General features: G+C 47.9%; 1 protein-coding gene across 2 annotated transcripts in view; it reads right to left on the bottom strand.

Annotated features, from left to right (window-relative positions):
* KLHDC8B (kelch domain containing 8B) overlaps positions 1 to 22,681 on the bottom strand; it is a 76,686-nt gene that overhangs the window by 47,387 nt on the left and 6,618 nt on the right. The window contains exon 2 of one of the 2 annotated variants that reach the window (XM_032954390.2): positions 6,217 to 7,712. In XM_032954390.2, the coding sequence (XP_032810281.1) occupies positions 6,217 to 6,598 (382 nt within the window). In that variant the 5' untranslated portion in view covers positions 6,599 to 7,712. The remainder of the gene's footprint in view (positions 1 to 6,216; positions 7,713 to 22,681) is intronic. The other variant, XM_032954391.2, reaches the window with a different exon arrangement.

Below are 22,681 nucleotides of genomic sequence, written 5' to 3'. Positions count from 1 at the left end.
TTGCCAAGTGCAAATTATACACGTGCATTCTACACATTACATTAATAATACGCCTCTGGAAGCACTTTACATTAATTGATTTTAATTTAAAACATTTATTAGTTAAAAAAACTGGCAATTACCTTTTTTAATTGGGCAAACCTCACTCGAAATAATTAAATAACAACCTCCCGTTAAATTGTCATTCTCTTGAAAATTCGGTCACAGTCCCTGTGATCACTGTTACGTTGCAATTATGGCTTTATTTTTTGGTAATTTGGAAACGTTTTTTTATTTGGACATGTTTGTTTTGTTGTAGTACGGAGTTAGACTGACGGCCTTAATCTAAGTTTTGTGGTTGTTGTTGTTGTTTGACTTGCATCCCACTGGGATTTTTTGCACACAGCGTTGGTGTACGGTGCTTTTTTCAGGAATATTTTGCTGGTTTTTTTTCATGGATTTTCTGTTTGCACAGTCACATAGTCACTTTAAGATGTTTTATTGTTCATGTTTTTTGTTTGTTGCGGTTGCACCCGATTAAAGAGCCGAATAGCTCACACGGCTGTACCAAATAAATGAAACTGAAACTCTTGAAAGCATCCTTCAAGTATCCCTCTTTGGCTTCGACTCCCGTGACCCGGCAACTCACTGCTGACCCTGCACGCAACAACACACTCCTGGGGGGGGGGGGGGCGTCTTTGCTTTATTTATTCGTCCCCCCCCTCCACCCCCAAACTCCCACACCCAGTCCCCTCCCCCCGTGGAATGACTCTCTATCTCTCTCTCCAGAGACTCCCCCGCCCCCCTACACGCCGGTAGGCCGCACGTGGGAAACACCCCGCACGCTACCCCCACCGTCCGCACGAGACCTCCCGATTGCCTGGCTGCCGTGCGCCCGTTGAAGTAAGCGTATATGTTGAACTTCGTGCGCACCGTACGTAGCCAAACGTGCTAATCGCAGGTTTGGCGGAGACTGTCGGATGGATAGAGGAATGGGCGGTGGGGGGTGGAATGGGGGGGGGGGTGGATTTAATCAACTTGCACTATTGTATCAGCTGCCTCTAGATTGCAAGTCCGGGCGCGTTAATCCGTGACACCACGGTGGAGGAGATATTTCGACGGCGAACCCCTTAGTGCCGCAAGCAGTGGACCACGCTGTGCCGGAGAACAGGCCCCTGAAGGTGAGACATCAAAGTCGCCCTCTCTGAAGTCACTTCAATAGGGGATCTTTGTGCGCGCTCGGGTCACGCCTTTTATGTACCAAGCAGAGAGTGTCCGTCGCATGTCAATAAAACCGATATTCTTTAATTCTCCTCGCTGTAATCCTTCAAATTAAGAGGCAAACCCCTCGTGTAATGTAATTATATATATTTTTTATATACTCTACAGTAATTGGTAATGAGGTTAAACACCATCCAGCCAGTGCACACGCCAGCGTCGAGATAACCACGACATGCGGTTGAAACCGTCGGACCAATGTTGGTTAACGTTGGCTCAACGTTTGCTCAACGTTGATGCTAGAGAACCTGTGGCCAGTTGCGTGGAACACCTGCAGTGAAACGCCTGAAGTGAGCGTGTCCCTTAAATCGGCACTGAGCCAATCGCAGGCATCCGAGACCCGGATTCGGACCCAGACTCTCAGTAGTGTTGGCTCAGTGTGCTATAATTTGTGGCCAGGTCGCTTCTGGAAAAAAAAAGCCAATGGCTCAGTGAGCCTTACCTGTTTCGTTTTACTTGTTTGTGTTTTAAAAGAGAATTTCTTTAACTTTCCTATAATTTGCCCTCCTATCGTGTTTGTTGTTGTGACGTTCTGACCCGCCGTACTGGACATTTGTGAAAGAGCTTCATAGCTCATCGGATTCCGCCAGTATGAATACATAATCTGGTCACATCGAACACTCAGGGGTGTAGAAACCTGAGCCAGCCACCGACGGCAGGAGCGGTGATGATGCATGGCCAACTCAAGCTATTCTGTGTTTTATTTAAAGATTCGTGTTTATTTATACAATAAAGACTTGTTCACTCTCAAGACTCCCCGCATTGGGATTTCTGGCCAATTACTTAAAGGGAAATACATTTCACTTGCGAGGAAAGTGACGAATCTGGAGACAAGACATGCACAGCAGGCTACGGGACTCACAAATCCGCACAGATAGGTAATTCTTCCACAGTGTATGTCCATCACAGCGACTTCGAGAATTTAAATTACGAAAATAGAATATGTACATAATATTAAACAAACAAACAAAAACGCCTCCCATTAAAACATGTAGTGAATTAACAATGAGGCAGAATATTCTTGGTTCTTTCGGTAAAGTCACGTAGAAGGGAAACAATAAAATAATAAAAATATAAAACAATAAAATTCTCACGTTTCGACTGCAACACAAGCAATCATCATCAGGTGTGAAAACCACAGCAAGAATTTTTTTTAAAAAAGTGGCTTTTTTAACGTTAGCACCACGGAGAACTATTTGGCAGTTTTCTTGCTGTGGTTTCACACCTGATGATGATTGCTTGTGTTGCAGTCGAAACGTCGTGAGAATTTAATTGTTTTATATTTTATTATTTTATTGGTTCCCTTCTACGTGACTTTACCGAAAGAACCAAGAATATGAATCCCTGCAGTCACGAAAGCTTTAAATCAAAATTTTATGAGGTAGAAGTTGATAAATACATCTCGGATTGCCATTTCTTTTGATTAATCGGCTGTGGTGTATCTGATAAGTCAGCCGTCACACATCTGACACATCGGCCAAGAGGAGGTCTGATAAATCTGTCATGAGTCATCTCGTAAAATAAAACTGGAGAGCTTCTACTCCGTTATAAATCAAGCATGAGATATTATTTGATAAATTGACAATGAGCCGTCAACAGTATTACTTATTTCTCATGAAGTTTAATGATTAAAATCAGGCAACTCAGCCCCACAAATTTCAGCCTTACGAAAATAAACGTGAGTTATCTTCCCGCCGTGCATATATTGTGTATGCAATGCAGCTTTATATTATATTTATTGACAGCCCCTTGCCTATTCCACTGCTGCATGCATGCCTCCACGGACGCTGTGTCGACTGGAGGGCTTTGTGCGACCATTCTTCACCGTTCGGGCAGGTGATATTGATCTCCACTCACTGCTGGGTCACCTATGTACTCGCTGTTCGCTTGTCTGACGCCCTAATAATACTATCGTACATTCCGCTGCTGGATGAGGGCCTCCTTAAGCAAGTCGTGGGCGGCTATGTGACCACTCTTCACCACGCTGATCAAAGCGAGTTTAGGAGGGAAGCATAGACATTGAAACGTAGGACGGTACAACAATTGGTTGTCCTCTGCTGACAACGTAACCGTGCAACAGCCTACATCGCCTGGTGCGCACAACGATCACACATCTAGGCACGATCCAGGCTGGACCCTGCCAATATGTGTGCGTGCAAGCGTACGCAGCCGACCGTGCCAATCGCAGGTGCGCGGGAAGGACAACAAACGAAGCGCACACGAACAAGACTTATGAGTTCGCGCGTGCTCATATCCGGGGTGATTGACGCCAACGTCTAAAATGACGTCATCGTCAAGCGATGTGCTACCCGGACCGACCGCGACGGCCGTGCGACTGCTGCACGCGAGGAGTCATTGAACCGACGGGAACGACACCGCGCCCTGACGCTGACGGAGCGCGAGAGGAGCGCGCGCTCGCGTCCCGCGCGGAGAGGCGCCGTGGTATTGTCGACTCCCAATTACGCACGCGCACGCACGCGCGCACGCAGCGGCAAACAATCGCCGTGGGAAATTTTCGCAATTGATCGAACACCGGCAGCGTCCGTGACGCCAAAGTCGGCGGTGGCGGCGGCTTTGGCGATCGTGGCAGCAGCCCTCTTGACGGTCGCGTAGCATTCGCACGGCCCAGGTGCCGTTGCTGGCCTTTGGACCTTTGCACAGTGCGGCATTGTTGTGTGTTGTTGTTGTTGTAGATTTTGTTCTGGGGTTTTACGACACTCAGATGGCTCAGTTCGTGAGTAACTGAGCGGCGCATTGAATCGTGTGGACGGCGAGGGTCGCATGTTCCTCATCGGTGGCGGACCTAACGCAAGGGCATTGTGATGCTGATGATGATGAAGACTACCATGAGACGTATGTACATCTATCGCTCGTTTGTTAATCCACTGCTGGATGAAGGGTCATGCGGGTTTCTTTGACCATACCTCACCACATTGGTCGGTTTCGGTTGGTGAAGGCGGGGAACGTAGATGTTGCAGCATAGTACTATACAACATTGGATTTTACTGAATTGTCCTCTGCTGGAAACCACTCGGCTCCACAAGCCCTATAACAAACCCAATGTAAACACTCACTCATCAGCCGAAATGGCCTTTATATATACAGGGTGCTATAAAAATGTTTTAACATTCATATGGGACTATTTTTTTTATGAAAAAGAACGCATAATACACTTTAACATGATAACAAATGTAATGTTAATAGCTTAAAAAAGTCAAAGAGTCTCCACTTGTTCACCATCATTGTCACCGCGTGCCTGGAATCTTCTCTAGGCGGTCTCCAGAGCCCGGAGGCAGCACGTTTCGTGTTGTATTGTTGCAAACTCTCAGAAGTGTTAATAATTTTTGAAGCACCCTGTATATAGAGGACTATACAGCGCGGAGCCGCGTGACAAGTTGAAATAGTTATTATTTTTATTGAGTATTATTAAAACCTGGTTGTGCATGGTGGTCACCCAACAAAGCAATATCCTAGCTCAGCTTAGCTTCGGAGATCTGACGAGGTCATATTCCCGGGGTTGATGTGGTTATGGCTCTGAGACTAATAATGTCCCATGTTTACACAGGAACGCCTCAAAGCCCCTGCCGGAGGGTTATGCACTGGGATATTCGCCAAATGCCTCAATCAGCACATTGCATGTGGGGGCCGAGGGCATGGGATCTACTGCATACGAAGAACATATTGTCCGTGATTTAGGAACACCACGGTGGTTATACAAACATCACCTGCACTGTGGGGAGTGATGGTGACGCCGACGACGATGATGATGACGTGATGACAGTGATAATGGAGGTCATTGCCCCCGTGCAGCTTCCTCGCTGGCGTGCGTTGTGCCTGGCGCTGAGTAATCATTTTGGGCACGGAGGTCACGGAAATTATGAAATGGAATAAAGTCCGCGAGACGCCAGGAAGAAAAATTTGCCGTCGGGACCGCGCTCGATTTCGGCGCTTCAAGAACGCCGCGTGTCGTGCCTCGTGGTCGCGTGGATTTTTTTGTTGTCCGGGTCATTCGGTTTTTGCCATCACTGAGATTATTTAGATACATTTTCTGCTATAAATGTCCAAACAATAAGTCACTCTGTTGAGCTATCATGTGTGGCCAGGTCGCTTCTGAAAAATAAGCTAATACTTCAGTGGGCTTTGCCTGATAGTATGGGTATGGTTTTGTTTAATTTGTTTGTGTTTGGGTGATTTGTTTACCATTCTTGTATTTTGCACTACTATCATGTTTTTGTATTGTTTGCTGTTGTAACCTTCTTACCCGCCGCTACTGGACATCTGTGAAAAAGAGCTTTATAGCTCATCAGATTCCACCAGTACAGATATATTCTGATCCTGATATTTGCCAAAAACAAATTTCCGTGACAAAATCGTCGCCTTAAGTCATCACGTTTCCTACTGAACGTTGCCTTTGACCACGCGGATATCGAAATCAACACCTGGGCTTTCGGGGAAGTGACTTTTATGATGAAAAACAATGTCACCAGTGTGCTTAACCACCACATAGCGCACAAATAGGACACATGGACACTGACAAAGGATATGGAACAAAAGTTCAACATTGCACAACTGAGGATGGGAAATTACACCGGCAGCACTAAAAAGAAGCATGTGGATCATAGAATAACGGAAATTGAAGCGTTCGTGGTGACTGTGAGGATAAATGATGTGACTTCGGAAGGCCATATTCCTAGATATGATGATGACAAATGGATGATACGGGTGACAGAGTGGAACACAAAGGTTGATCTCGTTGCTCCGTTGCCACCATGGAAATGGAGCAATGCGATCAGCACCTGCGCAGGAGCAACATTAATCTTGACACGAAGGAACAATGAGACACGCTAACATGAGGGGTGGGAGCCTTGATCCAGCAGTAGATCGCGCATGGCTGCCGCGGCTGATAACGACAGTGAAGACGAAGACCCCGGGGCATCCGCGCAAGACAATCCACTTCACCTTTCACGATGACCGCCATGCCCATGATCGGCTCGGGCAGCGGGGCCTTCCTCTCCCAGCGCCGCTCCTCCGTGCAGAACGCCTCGACGGCCGCCACGGGCCTCTGCTGCCCGTCCACGCCGCCCAGCGCCAGCAGCTGCTTGCCCAGCGCCGCCACCCCGACGCCTGCGCGCGCCGTGGGCATGGGCGCCAGCCTGGTCCACTGGCTCGCGTCGGGCGCCAGCGCCTCCAGGCAGTCGAGGGGCGCCCCCGACGCGTCGCAGCCGCCCGCGACGTACAGCTGCCCGGCGCACGCCGCGGGGGTGCAGTACACGCGCTTGGTGGGCATGGGCGGCAGCTGCTCCCACACGAACGCCTTGGCCCGGCGCGCCGTCGTGGCCATCGGCGCGGTTTGGCGCGGCTCGCGCCCCGAGGCCGCCCGTCAACGCCGGGCGGCGATGGAGCGGTTCTCGGGTCTCCGCGCAGGGCGCCGCGGGCCGACGTCGCGAGCCATCTCTCGGCCGTGGGAGGGGGGTGGTGGAGGGTGGGGGTGGTGGAGGGAGGGGGGGGAGCTGTCCCTGGTGCTGACGCCCGCTCAGAGCGGACACGCTCAAATTGGACGTATCGATCGTGGAGCCCGCGACTTATTATGACCGTAAATCCTCGTAATGGGCGCGGCGCAGGTCAGGAGGTGTCACCTTTCACGTGTCTTGTTTCGAGAAAGGACTTGCGGGGATAAGCCACGCGGCATCCGTCGGGCGCCAGCTGCTGCCGCCGCTGCGATAACTCTTCACTCCTTAGCGGCGGTGGTCTATTGGTCGTTACGAGGGCAATGGCTCACATGGTGGGTTTGAGCATCAGATTAGAGAACTCGTTCTGCGGGCACCCCTGCCATCCGCCGCGCGCAGCGACCTCGCGGCAGCGGCATTTTGTATTCTTTACCAAGCGTAGCGTAAATCTCGCCCGATTTCTCACGGACCATTGCTCGGCTTAAGGTGTTTTATTTCCTCGGCAAAAGGCCCGCGCTTAATGGCGCGCGGTGTGGTGCGCGGGCCGATCGATGGCGAATATCGACTGCTTGCACGCGCGCGATGCTGTTTTTGCCGGTGTGGCTGGAGCGGCGGCAGCGCTCAAGCCCCCAAACTCCCTAATGGGCGAGCAGCCAAAACCTTGACTCTTGGCAGAGGCGGAACCGGCAGCGGCGCTTGTTTAAGAAAGTTGACGGAGCTGGCAAGGGCTGCGAGAGACGGAGAAGGTCGAGCGCACCGGCCCCCCGGCAAGGTCGCGCCTGCTCCCCGCTCCCTCTCGCGGTGTCTCACCTCTGTCGGGGCGAGCTTCTTGGCGAGGCCGTGATGTGGGGTGACGGTGCCGGCTCGCTCGCTCGGGATGAGGGCCCCACGCGAAGGTCAACTCCGCGGGGGATTTTCGACATCGATTATTGTTGTTGTTTAGAAGTTCTCCGTAAAAGCGATCGCGAAGCGTGGCGGATGTGAACTCTCCTCCCGATGCTGCTGCTGCTGAAGATACACACACAGAGAACGCGGTCACTCCACGCGTCGAGGCGGCGCGTTTCATTTCGCCAGCGCGTCGTGGATAATCTGCGGTTTGTGTTTTTTAGGAGTTGTTATTGGCACCGTTTGACAATCTATTTATATTTATATACACACACACGTATTTATATTTTGAAAAATGCCTTATGGCCAAATCACTGGAAATGCGTCCCATCTCGTCAGATCGAGGACGCTAAGCAAGGGTTGAGTCTGGATAGTCATCGAATGGGCGACCCCCACGCACAAAGGCGATACAGGCTGCAGAGTTACGTTGTGAGCAGCAGAGAACCATCCAGCAATATCCACCGTTGTACTGTACTAGTAGGCGCCCACATATTTGCTGCCTGCCTTCGTCCAACCTGCTCTGACCAGCTTGGTGAATTATGGTCAAATAACCAAAGACAAAGATCCCCCGTATAACGTTTAACAGACTGTAGGAGCAAGTCCGTGAGCGAGCACCTATGTAGGCTGGCACGGCAAACGAGGTGGTCGGTGGCCAGCACCATACCCGGCCGCCTTTGTCTCCGCAGTGGCGATGTTTACACACTGCACCAGGTACTCATTTTAGGCTGAGTCGACGTAGGGGAAGCCCAGGACCGGTTCAGATAATCGTCACTGGTGTTGGCCGTGAGCGGGATTCGCACTCGGGTCGCTGGTCTCATTGCGCATTGTAGCGCTAACCGCTACGCCACCGCTCACCACAAAAATAACCCCGGCAACCTGCACTGACCAGTTTGGTGAAGTATGGTCAAAAAAACCTACACACAGGCATGGGGAGAGCCCTCATGCAGCAATGGATTGCTGCCCTGCCTTCTGCTGCCCGACACATAGCACCTGCATCCTGTAACAACCCGTGGCGCGTACTGTCGCCTCCCGTCCAAGTAATATCCAGGCATCAAACCTGCTGAGCTTCCGAGGCGTGACGGGATCGGGCGCCTCCCGCGGTATTGATGCGTTGGTGTTTTTGTGTGTGTTTCACCCAAACACGTGGCAGCCTAGAGCTCAGGGTTCAAAGATTCATCCTCACCCCGAGGGTGGCCCATCGCGTGCACACGTGCGGCGTTATAATGCCGGAGTAACATCGCGTCTCATTTATATTCAGCTTCGCCCCCACTTTAGTTCCGTATCAAAAAGAATGAACCTTGCCCCGTGGCATTTCATCCAAAGCCCCATTCTCCTGCTCGCATGTGATCTGAAAGACTTTCTATGCATCTCATCACATTCCTTTTGGAAGCTAAGCAGCAGGTGCTCTACCTGTTTGCGTGGGCGACTACCTGTGGGCCGCTCTGGATTGTGCCACGATGTAATCCGCAGGTTGTGCTGTACTTCGGCACTCCGGCCCCCACCTACCTGAACGGACTAACGTGGTCAAGTACGGTTTACGATCAACACGGCACTGGGAGACTGTCGTCTAAAGAGCTGTGCGTAGACACACAAATATTCCTGGCTGGGTTTGAACGATGTTGGTGTCTGCGTCGCTGTAAATGCCTCATCTTCCGGCTGGGCGAGCTACAGGAAAGGCACGCTGCCAAGTGTGGCTCAGCAAGAGCAGCAGCCGCAGCAGCAGCAGCAGCTCACGCGAGCCAGCAGCAGCAGCTCACGCGAGCCAGCAGCAGCGTTCCCGCGTTGCCAAACCACCGTCGCATCCGCGAAGCACAGCGGTGCCACCGATAGTTCGGCGGAGTGAGATCAAACCAACCCCTGCGGTGGTCGTGGGGGTGGCGGTAGGGGCTTGGCGGTAGACTTGCGGTGCCGGCGAGTTTTGTCGTCGACAGACGGAGAACATTGACGGCGGCTGCGGCGTGCGACGGTTCCATCAGACGGCAGCCTTCTCGATTTCCTGCCGCTCCCATAGATTGCAGCGCCACCCTTCCGTGCGTTCCATTAGCTCATTCGCGACATTCCCTCCGCGATCCTTCTCCTCCAGCCACCGTGAGGGCTTCCTTCGGTCTCAGTCTCAATATTAATTTCGCGGGGTCTCTATTCATGGATAAACCCTCTCTCTATACTACAGGGGCAATTCACATCTATAATGTTAATAGAATAAATCATTGATTGCAGTACACCGGAGTGAAACCAACGTGGCAGTCCCTGCAAGCAACACTGGAGTAGGAACGGCGTTTCCTTTTAATCCCAGCCTAATGTGACCCAGCGCTCAATGCCCAGTAGTTGTAACATAGGAGCGTGGCAAATGCCACGGTATTCCAGAACTTTTTAAGAAATCCCTTTTTTTCCCCTTCCATCTCTCTACCTCATGTCATCCTTGTAACTGAGGGTCAATGTCTAATGAGCGTCCGTCAACGACCGATGTACGATTCATGTTGAACTTCTTTCACACCGCACCTAGCCAGCCGTGCTCATTGGAGGTGGGACGATCGCTGTTGTGTGGCGGCATCCTTCTCGCCTCACGTCACGGAGACCAGAGGCGGGCACAGGAGAGGATGCTTTCCCGTTGCCTTCCTCCGCGGTGCTGTTAAGGACTCACACCATCGTCCCTCTCAAACGCCTCGTCCACGCCAAGCCGCTAGCTCTCTGGAATCGTAGCTCATCCGCCGTCACCGCCGTTGAGGGTCTGTCTCTTATCGGGATGGGGCTTTGCCGTTGGGTCTTAGTCCGTAAAAGCCTCGACTAAGGGTCATGACCTGGGCATACAAAGGCACAACGGCAGGCATGGGGGGGGGGGGGGTCTCCGTGCCGTGTGTGAATCCTTCTGCAGTGACCAATCAAAAAAGACCCCGCCGCTCGCTTCACAGTGGAGGTTCAAATATTCCGCGAAGTTATTCGAAAATGAGTAGACCACGCGTGCCACCGTCAGGGTCCAGAAATGTGCCAAGTCAAAAACGAACACTGACACCACAAATACAATAATCAGTTGGGTACATAGCAGCAGCACAGGACCCTCCTGAAGCAGAGTCTTGAAACTCACTGAGGCTGTCCTCCGTAAACAAACGCTTTCAATACATAAAACTGCCCTGTCTGCAGCCTGAGCAAAAACAGCTCCCCTTTACCAGTGTCCATGTTGTGGCACGAGCGGTGATGTGAAGTGTTCTTTATATCATCGAATAAGCGCGATACATTATTCAAGAAATACCTTCCAATAAGAGAGCATGCCCGTAAATACAAGACGCTTCAGCGTCGATCAAACGGTAAAACAAAGCAAAAATTAACCCCATCATCCTTATCACCTTCATTATTATCATAATTATCATCATTATCATCATCATCATAATTATCATCATTATCATAATAATCATCATAATTATCATCATCATCATCCAAATCGCGAAGTGGACTGGGGCCGTTGCATCCAACAAGACGAGCGGAATTAAACGAAACTTGTATTTGACCAGTTAAGGCCCACTTAGCTAAACAGCTCTTCTTTCAGAAGCGACCCGGTCACAAATTAAAGATAGCTTAACGGGGAGTGGCTTATCATGTGGACATTTATAGCAGCCATCTATAGCAGATAATAAACGCCCGCTCATAAAATGTGGAGGGAAGAAACGGAGGGGACCCGGAAAAAAAATCCACGCGACCACGGAGAGAGAGAGAGACACGCAAACTCCAAATATACAGCAGGCGTCAGGTCCAAGGATTGAATCCGCGAACTGCTGTATACTGGCGAGGCAGGTAACATCTCCCCACCACCATCGTACTCACGGGACGATGTCACGAAGGGGACGGACGGAGATGGCGCTCAGATTTCTCGTCGCATTATTTACATCGCACGCCATGGCTTTGGAAGAAAAGGCCCCGTGTTGTAAAACAGAAGTGCGTTGTCAACCTGAGGTGTGTGTAACGCAACCGTCAGCAGAGATCCCAAACTATCCACGTTTCTTATACATATTAGACCATTAACGCATTCATAAGTTGTTGACAATGGGGAATATTTTGTATTTATTTTCTGAGATGGGATGAACATTTCATATGCTGAGCAGGTGGGAACATGCTGACCCTGTACGTGGAGCAGAATTCACTTAAAGGGACCTAAGACATAGCTCTGTGATTATTAGCTTCCATGGGCTGTTTTCGTCCAGCTCTGCAAGATAGATCAGAATCGATACTTCGTGTCGTGCAGCAACACCGATATCACGATTGATATACAATTGTCGGGAAAATTACAACAAATTGAGCTAATCGTGGCTCAGGCCACTGTTATCAATATTTCTTTCTGCCAGACCCCGTAACTGTTGAAGAGTGAAAAACTTCAGGTCCAGGGCCTTTTGTGATCGTCTCACCGCCACGTCTGGCTTCGTGTCGTCCCCGTTCTCCGCCGATGTCTGGCTTTGTGGATGATCCCAGGTTAAACGAAGTGTGCTTAGTGAGATGTGTCAAACGCCAAAGAGCTAATTTTTAAGAGTACATATGCTGCTGTTTGCTGATGTCACAACTCAAATCCTAAATTCAAATATTACCTGCAGCTGCCAAGAAACGTATCTCTCCGTATGCATTCTGCAGTTTCTGTAGATCTCTGTTGTGAAATTGGTGATGAACTTCAATGCAACCTCGCCTGGCTAAACAAACGAAGTTGAATTTGAACGAGAGGGGGGTGTGTTGGGGGAGAGGATGAAGCGGGAGGCTGTCACCAACACGCACGCCCGTGCAACGGTTAAAGTCAACAGGGTGTTTTTTTTTTACTTTGAATCGCGGATGTCATTTCGTCTAAATCTTCTCGCGCAGCCACCGCATTTCCATTCAGCATAATTGCAAAACGTTTCATCCAAATGAATTGTTACAGGTGTAATTAGTTTCCGCCCAATAAATGTCGCGTGCGTTTTAGGATCCGTTTTTTCTCCTCTCTTCTCCGCCCTCCTCCCCTCGCCCGCTCCGCATCCACCCCGCGCCCCCTCTCTCTCTCTGGAGCCGCCGCGAAGACAAAAACTGCGGCGTGCAAAGGCGATCGCGCGTTTCCCCCCGCCGTGACGATGAATCCACCCCAGGCTGGGGAGTGCGGGCGCTGCAACAGGATATAATGGCTCGTTTATGTTAATGCGCAGGGAAGCCAATCAGCACCCAATGGGCGGGCTAATATGGCCTTTTTTCCATCTACAAATTGTCAAATGTGTTTTCAGTATTGATCAAGCTACGACATTCTGAATATTGTCTTGCGTCTATGTGTTCGAGTATGGACCGAGCTGTGATCGAGCGTCAGATCGTTAAACGTCGGCCGATTTCCGTTCCAGTATTCCTTATATGGACGAAGGCACGCGAAATAACTCCACATTTGGGCCAGAGTATTTAACATAGCGTATTATTCATTCTGTCGCGGATTCATCACAGCCTGTTACAGCGCTTCTTCTGCTCAGCCAGGAGTCCCCCGTTGCTTCATCGGGGGTCGTCTGCTCGCATTTCTTTCTCTCCCTCCATGAACTTCTATTCTGCACCTCTCCTCTAACCACATCCACCGTCCTTGCATACAGAGTGTTCCACAGACTTACTCATGCTTAGTTAATCCGTAGACCCATATACAGTATAACATTTAGACTGACATAGAAACCCATACATTTACATCAACTTACATAGAGACCCATATAGACCTACGGAGACCCACAGACCTACATGGAGAACACAGACAAACAAACAGAAGGTGCAATTAAATATAGAGTACTGCCAAAGAGACCCTGATACTCAGAGACCCATTCATTTTATATAAAGATCCATAGGGACTCATAGACTTACATTCTGACGGAAGTGAACAAAATAGGTGATGGAATAAACGGCGTCTGTTTAGTCCCCCCCCCACCCCTCCTAGGTATTTTGTAACAGTAGAGTTTGACTGTTGTACATTTTGTCGACACCAAGAGGTTCCAGAGTGACTCAATTCCCTGCCATATTTCAGAAATAATTTCTACGTTAAATTATGTTTCAGATTTAAACATTTTTAACGGCTTCCCGCGAGGGCAGGGTGGGGGGGGGGGAGCCAAAGGGCCGCAAGGGGGAAGCCAAAGAGCCATGCCATGCTGGTTCCTGCCCCCTGGGACCCACTATTCCATGGAGTTGGCTGCTTGGATGTGATTCCTGCGACTCTTCTCGAGCCACATCCACTGTCCACTAAATTTAAAATATATCCACCGCATAGGTTATTACCACTGCTTTATAACAAAAAAAACTCGCTATGTAAATCAGGTGAATAATGTGTAGACACCCCACTAAAATAGGGTAAAGTAATCGAGATAAAGACATTTTAATTGCAAAGCCCTTTACGTGTGTCCCACCCATCTCAAGGTCGTTGATATCTCAGTGACTTATCGATACCTCGACAATTCTTCATTGTTAACAGGCCGATGTTTCAGGCCATGGTCCTTCTTCTATATACAGTATCACGATTGCGTTGGATATTCACAATGCCCTATAGAAAGAGGAACACTTGAATTCAAGAACATCCACAGGTTAATGACATAATTCAATAATAAACAAGCGTAAAGCGGGGGGATGGTGCAGGACACGTCGCTAGGAGGGATGAACTAAAACGTTGTTTTTATTTTACAAGTTAAGGCCCCACTGAGCTATGTAGCTCTTTTTCAGAAGCGACCTGGACAACAAATGACAGCTCAACGAAGTGGCTGATCACGTGGAGATGTATAGCAGTCAAATACTCTAAACGCGTGATGCTGATTCTAAATGTGGAGGGGAAAAACCGGAGGACCCGGAGACAAATCCACGCGACCACGTGGAGAGGGAGAGACACGCAAACTCCAAATATACAGCAGGCATGAGGATCAGGGTCAGGATCGAACCCACGATCTCCTGCATACCATACGAGGTAGTTGTGCACAGGTGCCAGGTGAACCGATACGTCGCAGGATCGTGATCGGTGTCGTCGACTTGGTGAAGGGGGGGGGTGGGCCTTCAGCCAGCAGTGGATCAAAGTGTGGCTGATGACGACGACGATGACGACGCTGCTGCTGCATAGGGGCAGGTGAGATAGCAATTGCCCCACGTCACAATTACATTCATGTCTGGACTGTACAATTCAGTAAACTGTAATGAGATAGACGATCACGGTCACAGGCTCTCCGGAGATAGCCAAACGTGTCGCGGGTTCCAGACAGTTCATTACGGCAATGAAAATTGCGCGGTGGCCCTGACTTATTGTCCGTAATACCCGGCACCGTCCCTGAACTGCATTCAAATCACCCGGAGGTCTTCTCCAAGAGGCGTTATCTTTTTTAAATTTAATTTGATGCATTGCATACAGTGAATATGCAGGTAATGTTTAATTGCGGTAAGAACGACGTTTAATTGCGTGCGGTTGATTTTATTTTGCTGTGCTGTGCATTGCTGGTAATTAAACCGGGGATGCTTCCGTGGTGTAACGGTTCGGGCACTGAACTTGCAATCCTGGGGTGGGCGGCTAGATTCGGTCTCCCGCCACGGCGTTTGAAACAAGGTTTGTACGTACGGACGTCGAACGTCTGTTTCACCATACGTAGCCAACCGCGGTAATCGGAGGCGCGGTTTCTTTAATCCCGCCACGAGGATCCTTTCGCCAGTATCGAGACACTGTATCGAATGATTCTAAAAAGCTCTGCATGACCTGAGCTGTTGATGCTTTGGTATTTGCATTGCCCTTGTACTGCTCGAGTTCTGGCAGCCTTTTTGGTCTTTACCACTGGTGAGATAAAGCCATAATAGAAGCTGCCTCTGGGGCAGGCCAATCATATTCAAGGACAGTGCATACATTATCGAACCATAAGTATGTATGGTTAATGCAGATTTGATAACCTGTAAACGGTGTCTATTTGGTGTTAGGACATCTTAACTCCATTTGTTTGGGTACAATAGTGTCCGTTGGCAGCACCACGTGTGGTGGGGTAAAGTGTGGGTACGCTCACCTTTTCCAAGATATCTGGAAGCGTAGGCCAAGTACCCTCTAGAGTGGCCTTCTCGAGGCCCTCTTGCCAGCAGTGGCATGAGCAAAGACTGCACCGTTACTGATAATTACACGGAGGTCTTAGCGATGGGGCAGCTACCTAGAACGCCCACGCGGTCGCCCAATACTATGCTCGCCGATACTTTCAAATTCCTGGGTCCACCGTTGCCAGTCAAGGACACAGTGGCCCACGCGAGCCGCACTAACACGTGGCTGTATTCGTGCGGCTCGCGGAGTAGTCTGTGGCAGAAACCAAACACTGTCTACGTCCTGCGGAGCAGCGGATGGCTGGTGAGATTGCCTTGCAAGGCCCCTTACGCGCTGACATTAATATCATACAGACGCTCACACAAACATCTGCTTTTATGAGCGTATATACGACATTAGCATATTCATAGCTTTCACGAATACAAAGATTTCCCTGTATAATCTTAACAGACTGTTGGGGCAAGTGCTGTTAGCGAGCATCTATGAAGGCCGGCACGGCACACGAGGGGGTGGTTGGCCAGCATCACGCCCGGCCGCCTTTGTCTCCCTAGTGGCGATGTTTCACACCACACCAATTACTCATTTGAGGCTGAGTCGTGACTGGTGTTAGCCATGTGCTGGAATCGAACTCGGGTCGCCGGGTTCTTTGCGCAGCGCGCTAACCGCTGCATCACCGCTCCCACCTTGCACACGCGCATACATACACACACTCACACACGCACACTCACACACGCCCACTTGCACACTCACACACGCACATCACGGACAGCGACACACACATGCAATCACGGACAAAACACAAAGCGACATCACGCACTGGTGGTGTCTACAGGAATGCTCGCTGTATCGTCAGCTATCATCAATCCACTGCTGGATGAATGTCCCCCGCCCCCCTACCCACCAAGCCCTAGCTGCTCTCAGCGTACCTCGCGCAGTGTGATATAATTTCACCTGTAGAGCGTATTTATGTCTTCATATACTGCCTTTTTTATACTGCCTTTAGAGTCACATCCCATTGAAATACAATTACTTGCTTCAGTTTCATGTATTAGGTATAGCCCTGTGAGCCATTCGGCTCTTGAATCGGGTGCAACCGCAACAAACAAAAAAAACATGAACAAGAAAACATCTTAAAGTGACTACGCGCAAACAGAAAAGTCCAGGAAAAAAACAGCAAAGTCTTCCAGAAAAAGCACCGTATAGCAACGCTTAACTAGTAATGGGGATAGTGTGTTTGCGAGTGTTCACGAAACATTAAAGTAACGTTGAACTTTAGGCTGCCCGTACCCAATTGGTGAAATCAATTAACCTTCAGGATGTATACATACATATTTATAGGGTCCAATTTTGAAATTGTGTGTTTTAAATCATATGTCTGAAGGGCCATGAATGAAGATGGACTGCATGGGATGAAGATGATCAAATAATGAGCGAACAAGAGCAGGGTGCAGTGCTGTAGGCCACGTGCTAACGCGTGTGGCCAAGTGAGGATAATTTTCAATCACTGCATGTTGCCAGTAATGACATATGGATCGTAAACACGGACAAAGACAATTGGACAAAATTTTTTGTAGGAGCAGGAGGGATGGGGATGACATGGGGGACACCTTCATCCAGCGGTGGATAGAGAATGGACGATGATAATAATGGTGACGCAAAGACTGCCCGCCTTCTGTGCCAAATTTCATCTTACTGGCCCTTCTAGTTTTTTTTTAGTTTACTTTATTTATTTTGGTATAGCCCTGTGAGCCATTCGGCTCCTGAATCGGGTGCAACCACAACAAAAAAAAAACACGAACAAGAAAAACATCTTAAAGTGACTATGTGTGACTGTGCAAACAGAAATTCCATGAAAAAAACAGCAAAATATTCCTGAAAAAAGCACCGTACACCAACGCTGTGTGCAAAAAATCCCAGTGGGATGTAAGTCAAACAACAACACCAACAACCACAAGAAAACTTAGATTAAGGCCATCAGTCTAACTCCGTACTACAACAAAAAAACATGTCCAAACCAAAAAACTTTTCGAAATTACCAAAAAATAAAGCCATAATTGCAACGTAACAGTGATCATAGGGACTGTGACCGATTTTTTACAATAAACTACATAAATAACATGTAACACCAAATCCTAGAGCCATAGCTGGCTGCATGAGTTACTCCACAACAACAGAAGCATCAGTTGGAGTATCAAATTTTTCAATGCACCTTTAAGATCAGCACGCTAAATCAAAATGCAGATAATACTTTGCAGCGTCATCCGGAGCGAAACATTTTATTTTATTTTACGCCAATGAATAGTGGCAGCTAGGGGTGTACAACTCCTCTAGAGCAGTTTTGAGAGAATATCTCATTGGTAGCGATTCAAGTTGCAGTTTATTGGCAATAGCATTCCCGACCCTGGGGGCATCAATAGCAAAGGCCCTTCCTCCAGTTTTTGTACGACAATAGGGAATGTGAAGCTGGTAAATGAGTGAAGACCTGAGGTCAAATTTGTTCTTTGAAACAGAGAGGAGATCCAGCAGGTAGTCTGCGGATTTTTTTTGTAAGTACATCGTGAATAAATAAGATCTGGTGCACAAGCCGTCGAACATTAAGAGATGTTAAGTTTGACCCAATGTAGAGATCACAGTGGTGAGTCCTATATGGGCAGTTCAATGTAAATCTTAAGGCCGAGTGATAGATGGAATCAAGCTTCTTCAGTACGGTACTTGGGGCTGATTTATACACAATGTCACAGTAGTCAAGTAGAGGCAGTATGGTAGCTTTTATCAATTCCAAACGGAACATTGGGGGGAAGCAGTGTTTGTGTCGATACAGAAAACCAATTTTTTTGTCTTTTTACCAATATAATCAATTCGATCTTCAAAATTCAGTTTTGAATCCAGGATGCTCTATTTGATAATTATTTAAGGAATGTAATTGGGGAAAAATAACGTCCTGCTTTAGTCCTGGTGAGAAGCATAGCAGCTTGGTTTGGGAGGTATTCAGGACTAGTTTAAGAGCAACTAGCTGATGTTGTAGTTTGTTGAAATCACCTGGAGCGTAGCAATCACGTCATCAAGAGAGCGGCCAGCAGTAATCAGTATCGTGTCATCTGCAAAAAGATTTACCCTGGAATGATCCAGGTCAGTGCCCAAGTCATTGACATAGAGAGAGCGAAAGCGGGCCGAGGATGAAACCCTATGGAACCCCTTTTGTTATCTTAACACTGTTTGACCTCCAACCATCTGTGAATACAGTTTGGGTGCGAGAAAAGAGGTAATTTTGTAACCATTTTACTGCGTTTTTGGAAAAACCGAGGCAACTCAGTTTACTAAGCAGGGTGTTGTGGTCCACTGTATCAAAAGCTTTGGACAGGTCTAGAAAAAGACAGGCAGAGTACTGCTTATTATCAAGGCTACTGTAAATGTGATTCAGAGAGTCTAATGCAGCAGATGTTGTGCTGTATTATTTTCGGAACCCAGATTGTTTGAGATGTAGTAGATTGTTGGTGGACAGGAAACTGCTAATTTGGTAGTTCAATAATTTTTCAAAATTTTCATCAACGGGGACAAAATTGAGATAGGTCGGTAGTTATTTGGATCATCTTTAGGGCCCCCTTTGTGAAGTGGACGGACATTGGAATGTTTCCATTCTAGAGGAACTGATGCTTCTTTGATGGACAGGTTAAAAATATGGGCTGTAGGTTTGTATATTAGGTGACCAACAGTTAGTAGAGCAAAGACGGGAATACTATCTGCTCCAGTTGAGGAGGACCCTTTGAGGTAGGACAGTTGTTTCAGAACATTACTTTCATGGATTGGCTGGAAACTAAATTCTTTAATGTTTGGACAGGGGTGTAGGAATTTGCATGAGCAGGGGTGACTCCCAATACATTATCAAAAAGATTATCAGCTTCAGAAAAATGAAGGTTAAAATGATCAACTATTTTTTGGGGATCTGAAAAATATTCCCCATTTCGGTTAAGCTCAACGGGCAGATTGTCTGTTTTGGATGTCTTTTCGATACGTTTGATTGTTTTCCAGAAAATCCTGGCATTTCCATGTGATTTCAGGAGAGTGGAATAGGCATTTTTTGCATCCTCTATTTTTTTGACGCATATTTTCCTTAAAATCCTGTATTCTAGCCAGTCATTGACCAAATTACTTTTCTGAGCACATGCCCAAGCCTTGTAACTAATTTTCATGACCTTTGTAATCAAAGGATCAAACAATGGTGGGCGGTTGCTTTTAGTTTTAAATCTAACCAACGGAGCATGTTTGTTAAGAATTTGGAGAAACGTGTACCTGAAGGTCTCCCAATCCGTAGTCAGGTTGGGGATATCACAGACCTTGTCAATATCCAAGTGAAGCACATCATTACTAAATGCCTGAGTGCTGAAGTGTCTCATAGAGTGCTTCTCAACCAATTTCGGGGGGGCTTTGGGTCTGGCTGATGATCTCACCCCAAAAATGAAGGAGTGATCAGTAAGGTTATTACCCAGAACACCAGTCAGTGTGAATTGTGAGGGGCATTTGTCAATAGGACGTCAAGCAGAGATGACTGTCCCGGATTTTTTAGGTTGGGTCTTGTGGGGACATTTATTAATTGAAACAGATTAAATTAATCTGCAAAATTTGTGGCCACGGCTAGCGGGTTTAGCCAATTCCAATTTAGATCACCCACTAAAACTATTTCACCTTTAGGGAGGCCCACAAAAAGCTCTCTCAGTGCAGATGCAGCTTCAACATCCTTCCCACTAGGTGGTCGATAGCAGCACACTACCAATATCTATTGATTATTTGGGAGAGTTATTTTGAGAGCCAGACCTTCAAAGCAACATTTTTTTAACAAGGAGTGAGCTAGTGAACATGCAATAGTATTACGAACATAGATGGCAATTCCACCTTCTTTAGATCCTCGGTCAAGCAGAAAAAGGTTGTAGTTGTCATTCGCAATCTGTAAGTCATTGACGGCAGGAGTGAGAAATGTTTCTGTTAGGCAAAACATGTCCGGGTCAAGATTTGCCACTTCTAGTTTTAGTTGACTTAATTTAATCACAAGCCCTCTGATGTTGACATGTAGAACACCAACACCTTTCCTGCCAGAAAAATCTACAGAATAATACGAGTTCTTTACATTTGGGCCAGGATGAAGCTCAATACCACCCAGAAATAAGAAAAGTAGAATTAATAGTTTGCACAATTATTTTCTGTGAAAGGATGAAGAGCGGTGAACCTTGGACGACTAGCAGTAGCTCGCAGATGGTGCTATTTTTAAGAGCAGAATGAAGTTTGGAAGGAGTGCTGGAGAAATATTGGGACAAAGATAGGGTTTGAAAGGATACAGTGATGGAGTGTAGAAGTGTCTATGAGCTGTTTCATTAGCAGGTATAGTGGCAAATCGAGCAACAAGTATGGACGCAAAGTAACGAGGGTAGCTGTTTGTAGACTTGAGTGTGGCACTAGAATCTATAAAAGAGACGTGTCACTCCCTCATTATCATCTATATTTGATGTCAACTCAAAGTGCTCAATCGAGTGATGGAGAAATTCATCTCTGTTTGTGACCTTGATCCAGTGATGGGAATTCCACGTTACCATGGCAAAGGCCAGTTCATCCATTGAACAACTGCTGGTGATAATTGAGCGGCGTTCAAAATGTTTTGAGGTCGAGTTTCCACGGGATACCTGTGACCGAATGAGCGGGAGCGCACCCAGTCTCATCAGATCTGGGATTCTAAGCAGTATTGTGCCTGGCTAATGCTTAGATGAGTGCTCATTAAATACAAAGTACTTGCCACAAATGAACCACAATAGCTTGCTGATCTCGTCATGGAACGTAAACCATCACGCGAACTCCGATCACCCTCACAGCAGCTTTTGGCTCAGCCATCGAACAAAAACGGTCACTGCATCGTGCACTTTCAGAGGCGCTTCTGCGGCCGTCTGGAACGCTCTTCCGTCCGATATTAGGAAGCCACTGGAGCTATGCACTTTTAAATCATCATCTAGATTGACAAACTCATTTCTTAAGAACTACTTTTGTGTTTAGTCTTTTGTCCTTCCCACGCACCTCCGATTTGCACGGTTGGCTAGACACGGTGCAAATGAAGTCCAACATACATTTATATGTTAATAACAGGTGTTATAGGCTGCGGGGGCTAAGTAGTGAGAATCAGAGACGATGAAGTACATTGGACGAACCCGGACAAACCGCACGGCAGAGGGAAGGATCTCCCGAGCAGTGGGCTGACAAAAGGCATCATGCTGCAGAACAAGTGGTCCTGGAAGATCGTTATCAGGATTAGAAGCCCTCTTGCTACTCCTCGTGCAAAGAGAATGCGTCCTATGATGTGAGCGATGATGAAGTGCTGTACGCAGAATAGGTGCGGAAGAGCTCTGGGAAAAAAACCCCGAGTAACACTTTTTTGTGTCTCGGTGAGACACATTACCGCAGAATTGTAGCAGTTGGTGGCGACGATGGAACAGCTCAGACTTACCGGGTGTGTGCGATTCGCCACACCAGGTACTTCAATCACAAACACCGACGAGGTTTTCGGGCGTGGGCGGTATGTTACAAGCCCTCCCTCGCTCTCTCTTTTTCTATATTTATATTTTTAAACAAAGCTCAACACATTCGTCAATAACACCGTGGCCTTCACAAGGAAAACATGCCAATGTGCGACGTTCCAGTCAATGGCCCTTCATTGTGAGAAACGTCGCCTATCACATAATTTGTTTTCCTTTCGAGGCTCGAGCGTTGTTTATTGACGATCGTGTTTACTTTTTGTTTCGAAATGTTATTCGTGCGCCACTGCTAACCCATCACCAGAAAATGCCAATCTCGAAATAGTAATTCGCAAAGGTCAGCGTCATGTTTAGGAGAGCGTGGGGGATGATGTTACATAACTCGTCCCCTGATCCCTTCGCCGACGTCGCTGTGCCATTTCAAAGCGGGCTGCTTCGCTTTTTCAGTGCAAGGAAAAGCCGTGTTTATCTGAGCAGTCTGAGCCATCTTGAAACAATACTTATCGACAGGGCGAATGTGAGCAGCCTCGAACACTGCGCACTACGCCTCGTGTGCATCGAAT

This window comes from Petromyzon marinus, chromosome 14 (assembly GCF_048934315.1).
Source record: "Petromyzon marinus isolate PM22_M1 ecotype Great Lakes invasive population chromosome 14, UKy_Petmar_22M1.pri1.0, whole genome shotgun sequence".
Classification (NCBI taxonomy): domain Eukaryota; kingdom Metazoa; phylum Chordata; class Hyperoartia; order Petromyzontiformes; family Petromyzontidae; genus Petromyzon; species Petromyzon marinus.
Note: the sequence above shows the minus strand (reverse complement) of the source record. Positions and strands in the feature narration are given on the sequence as shown.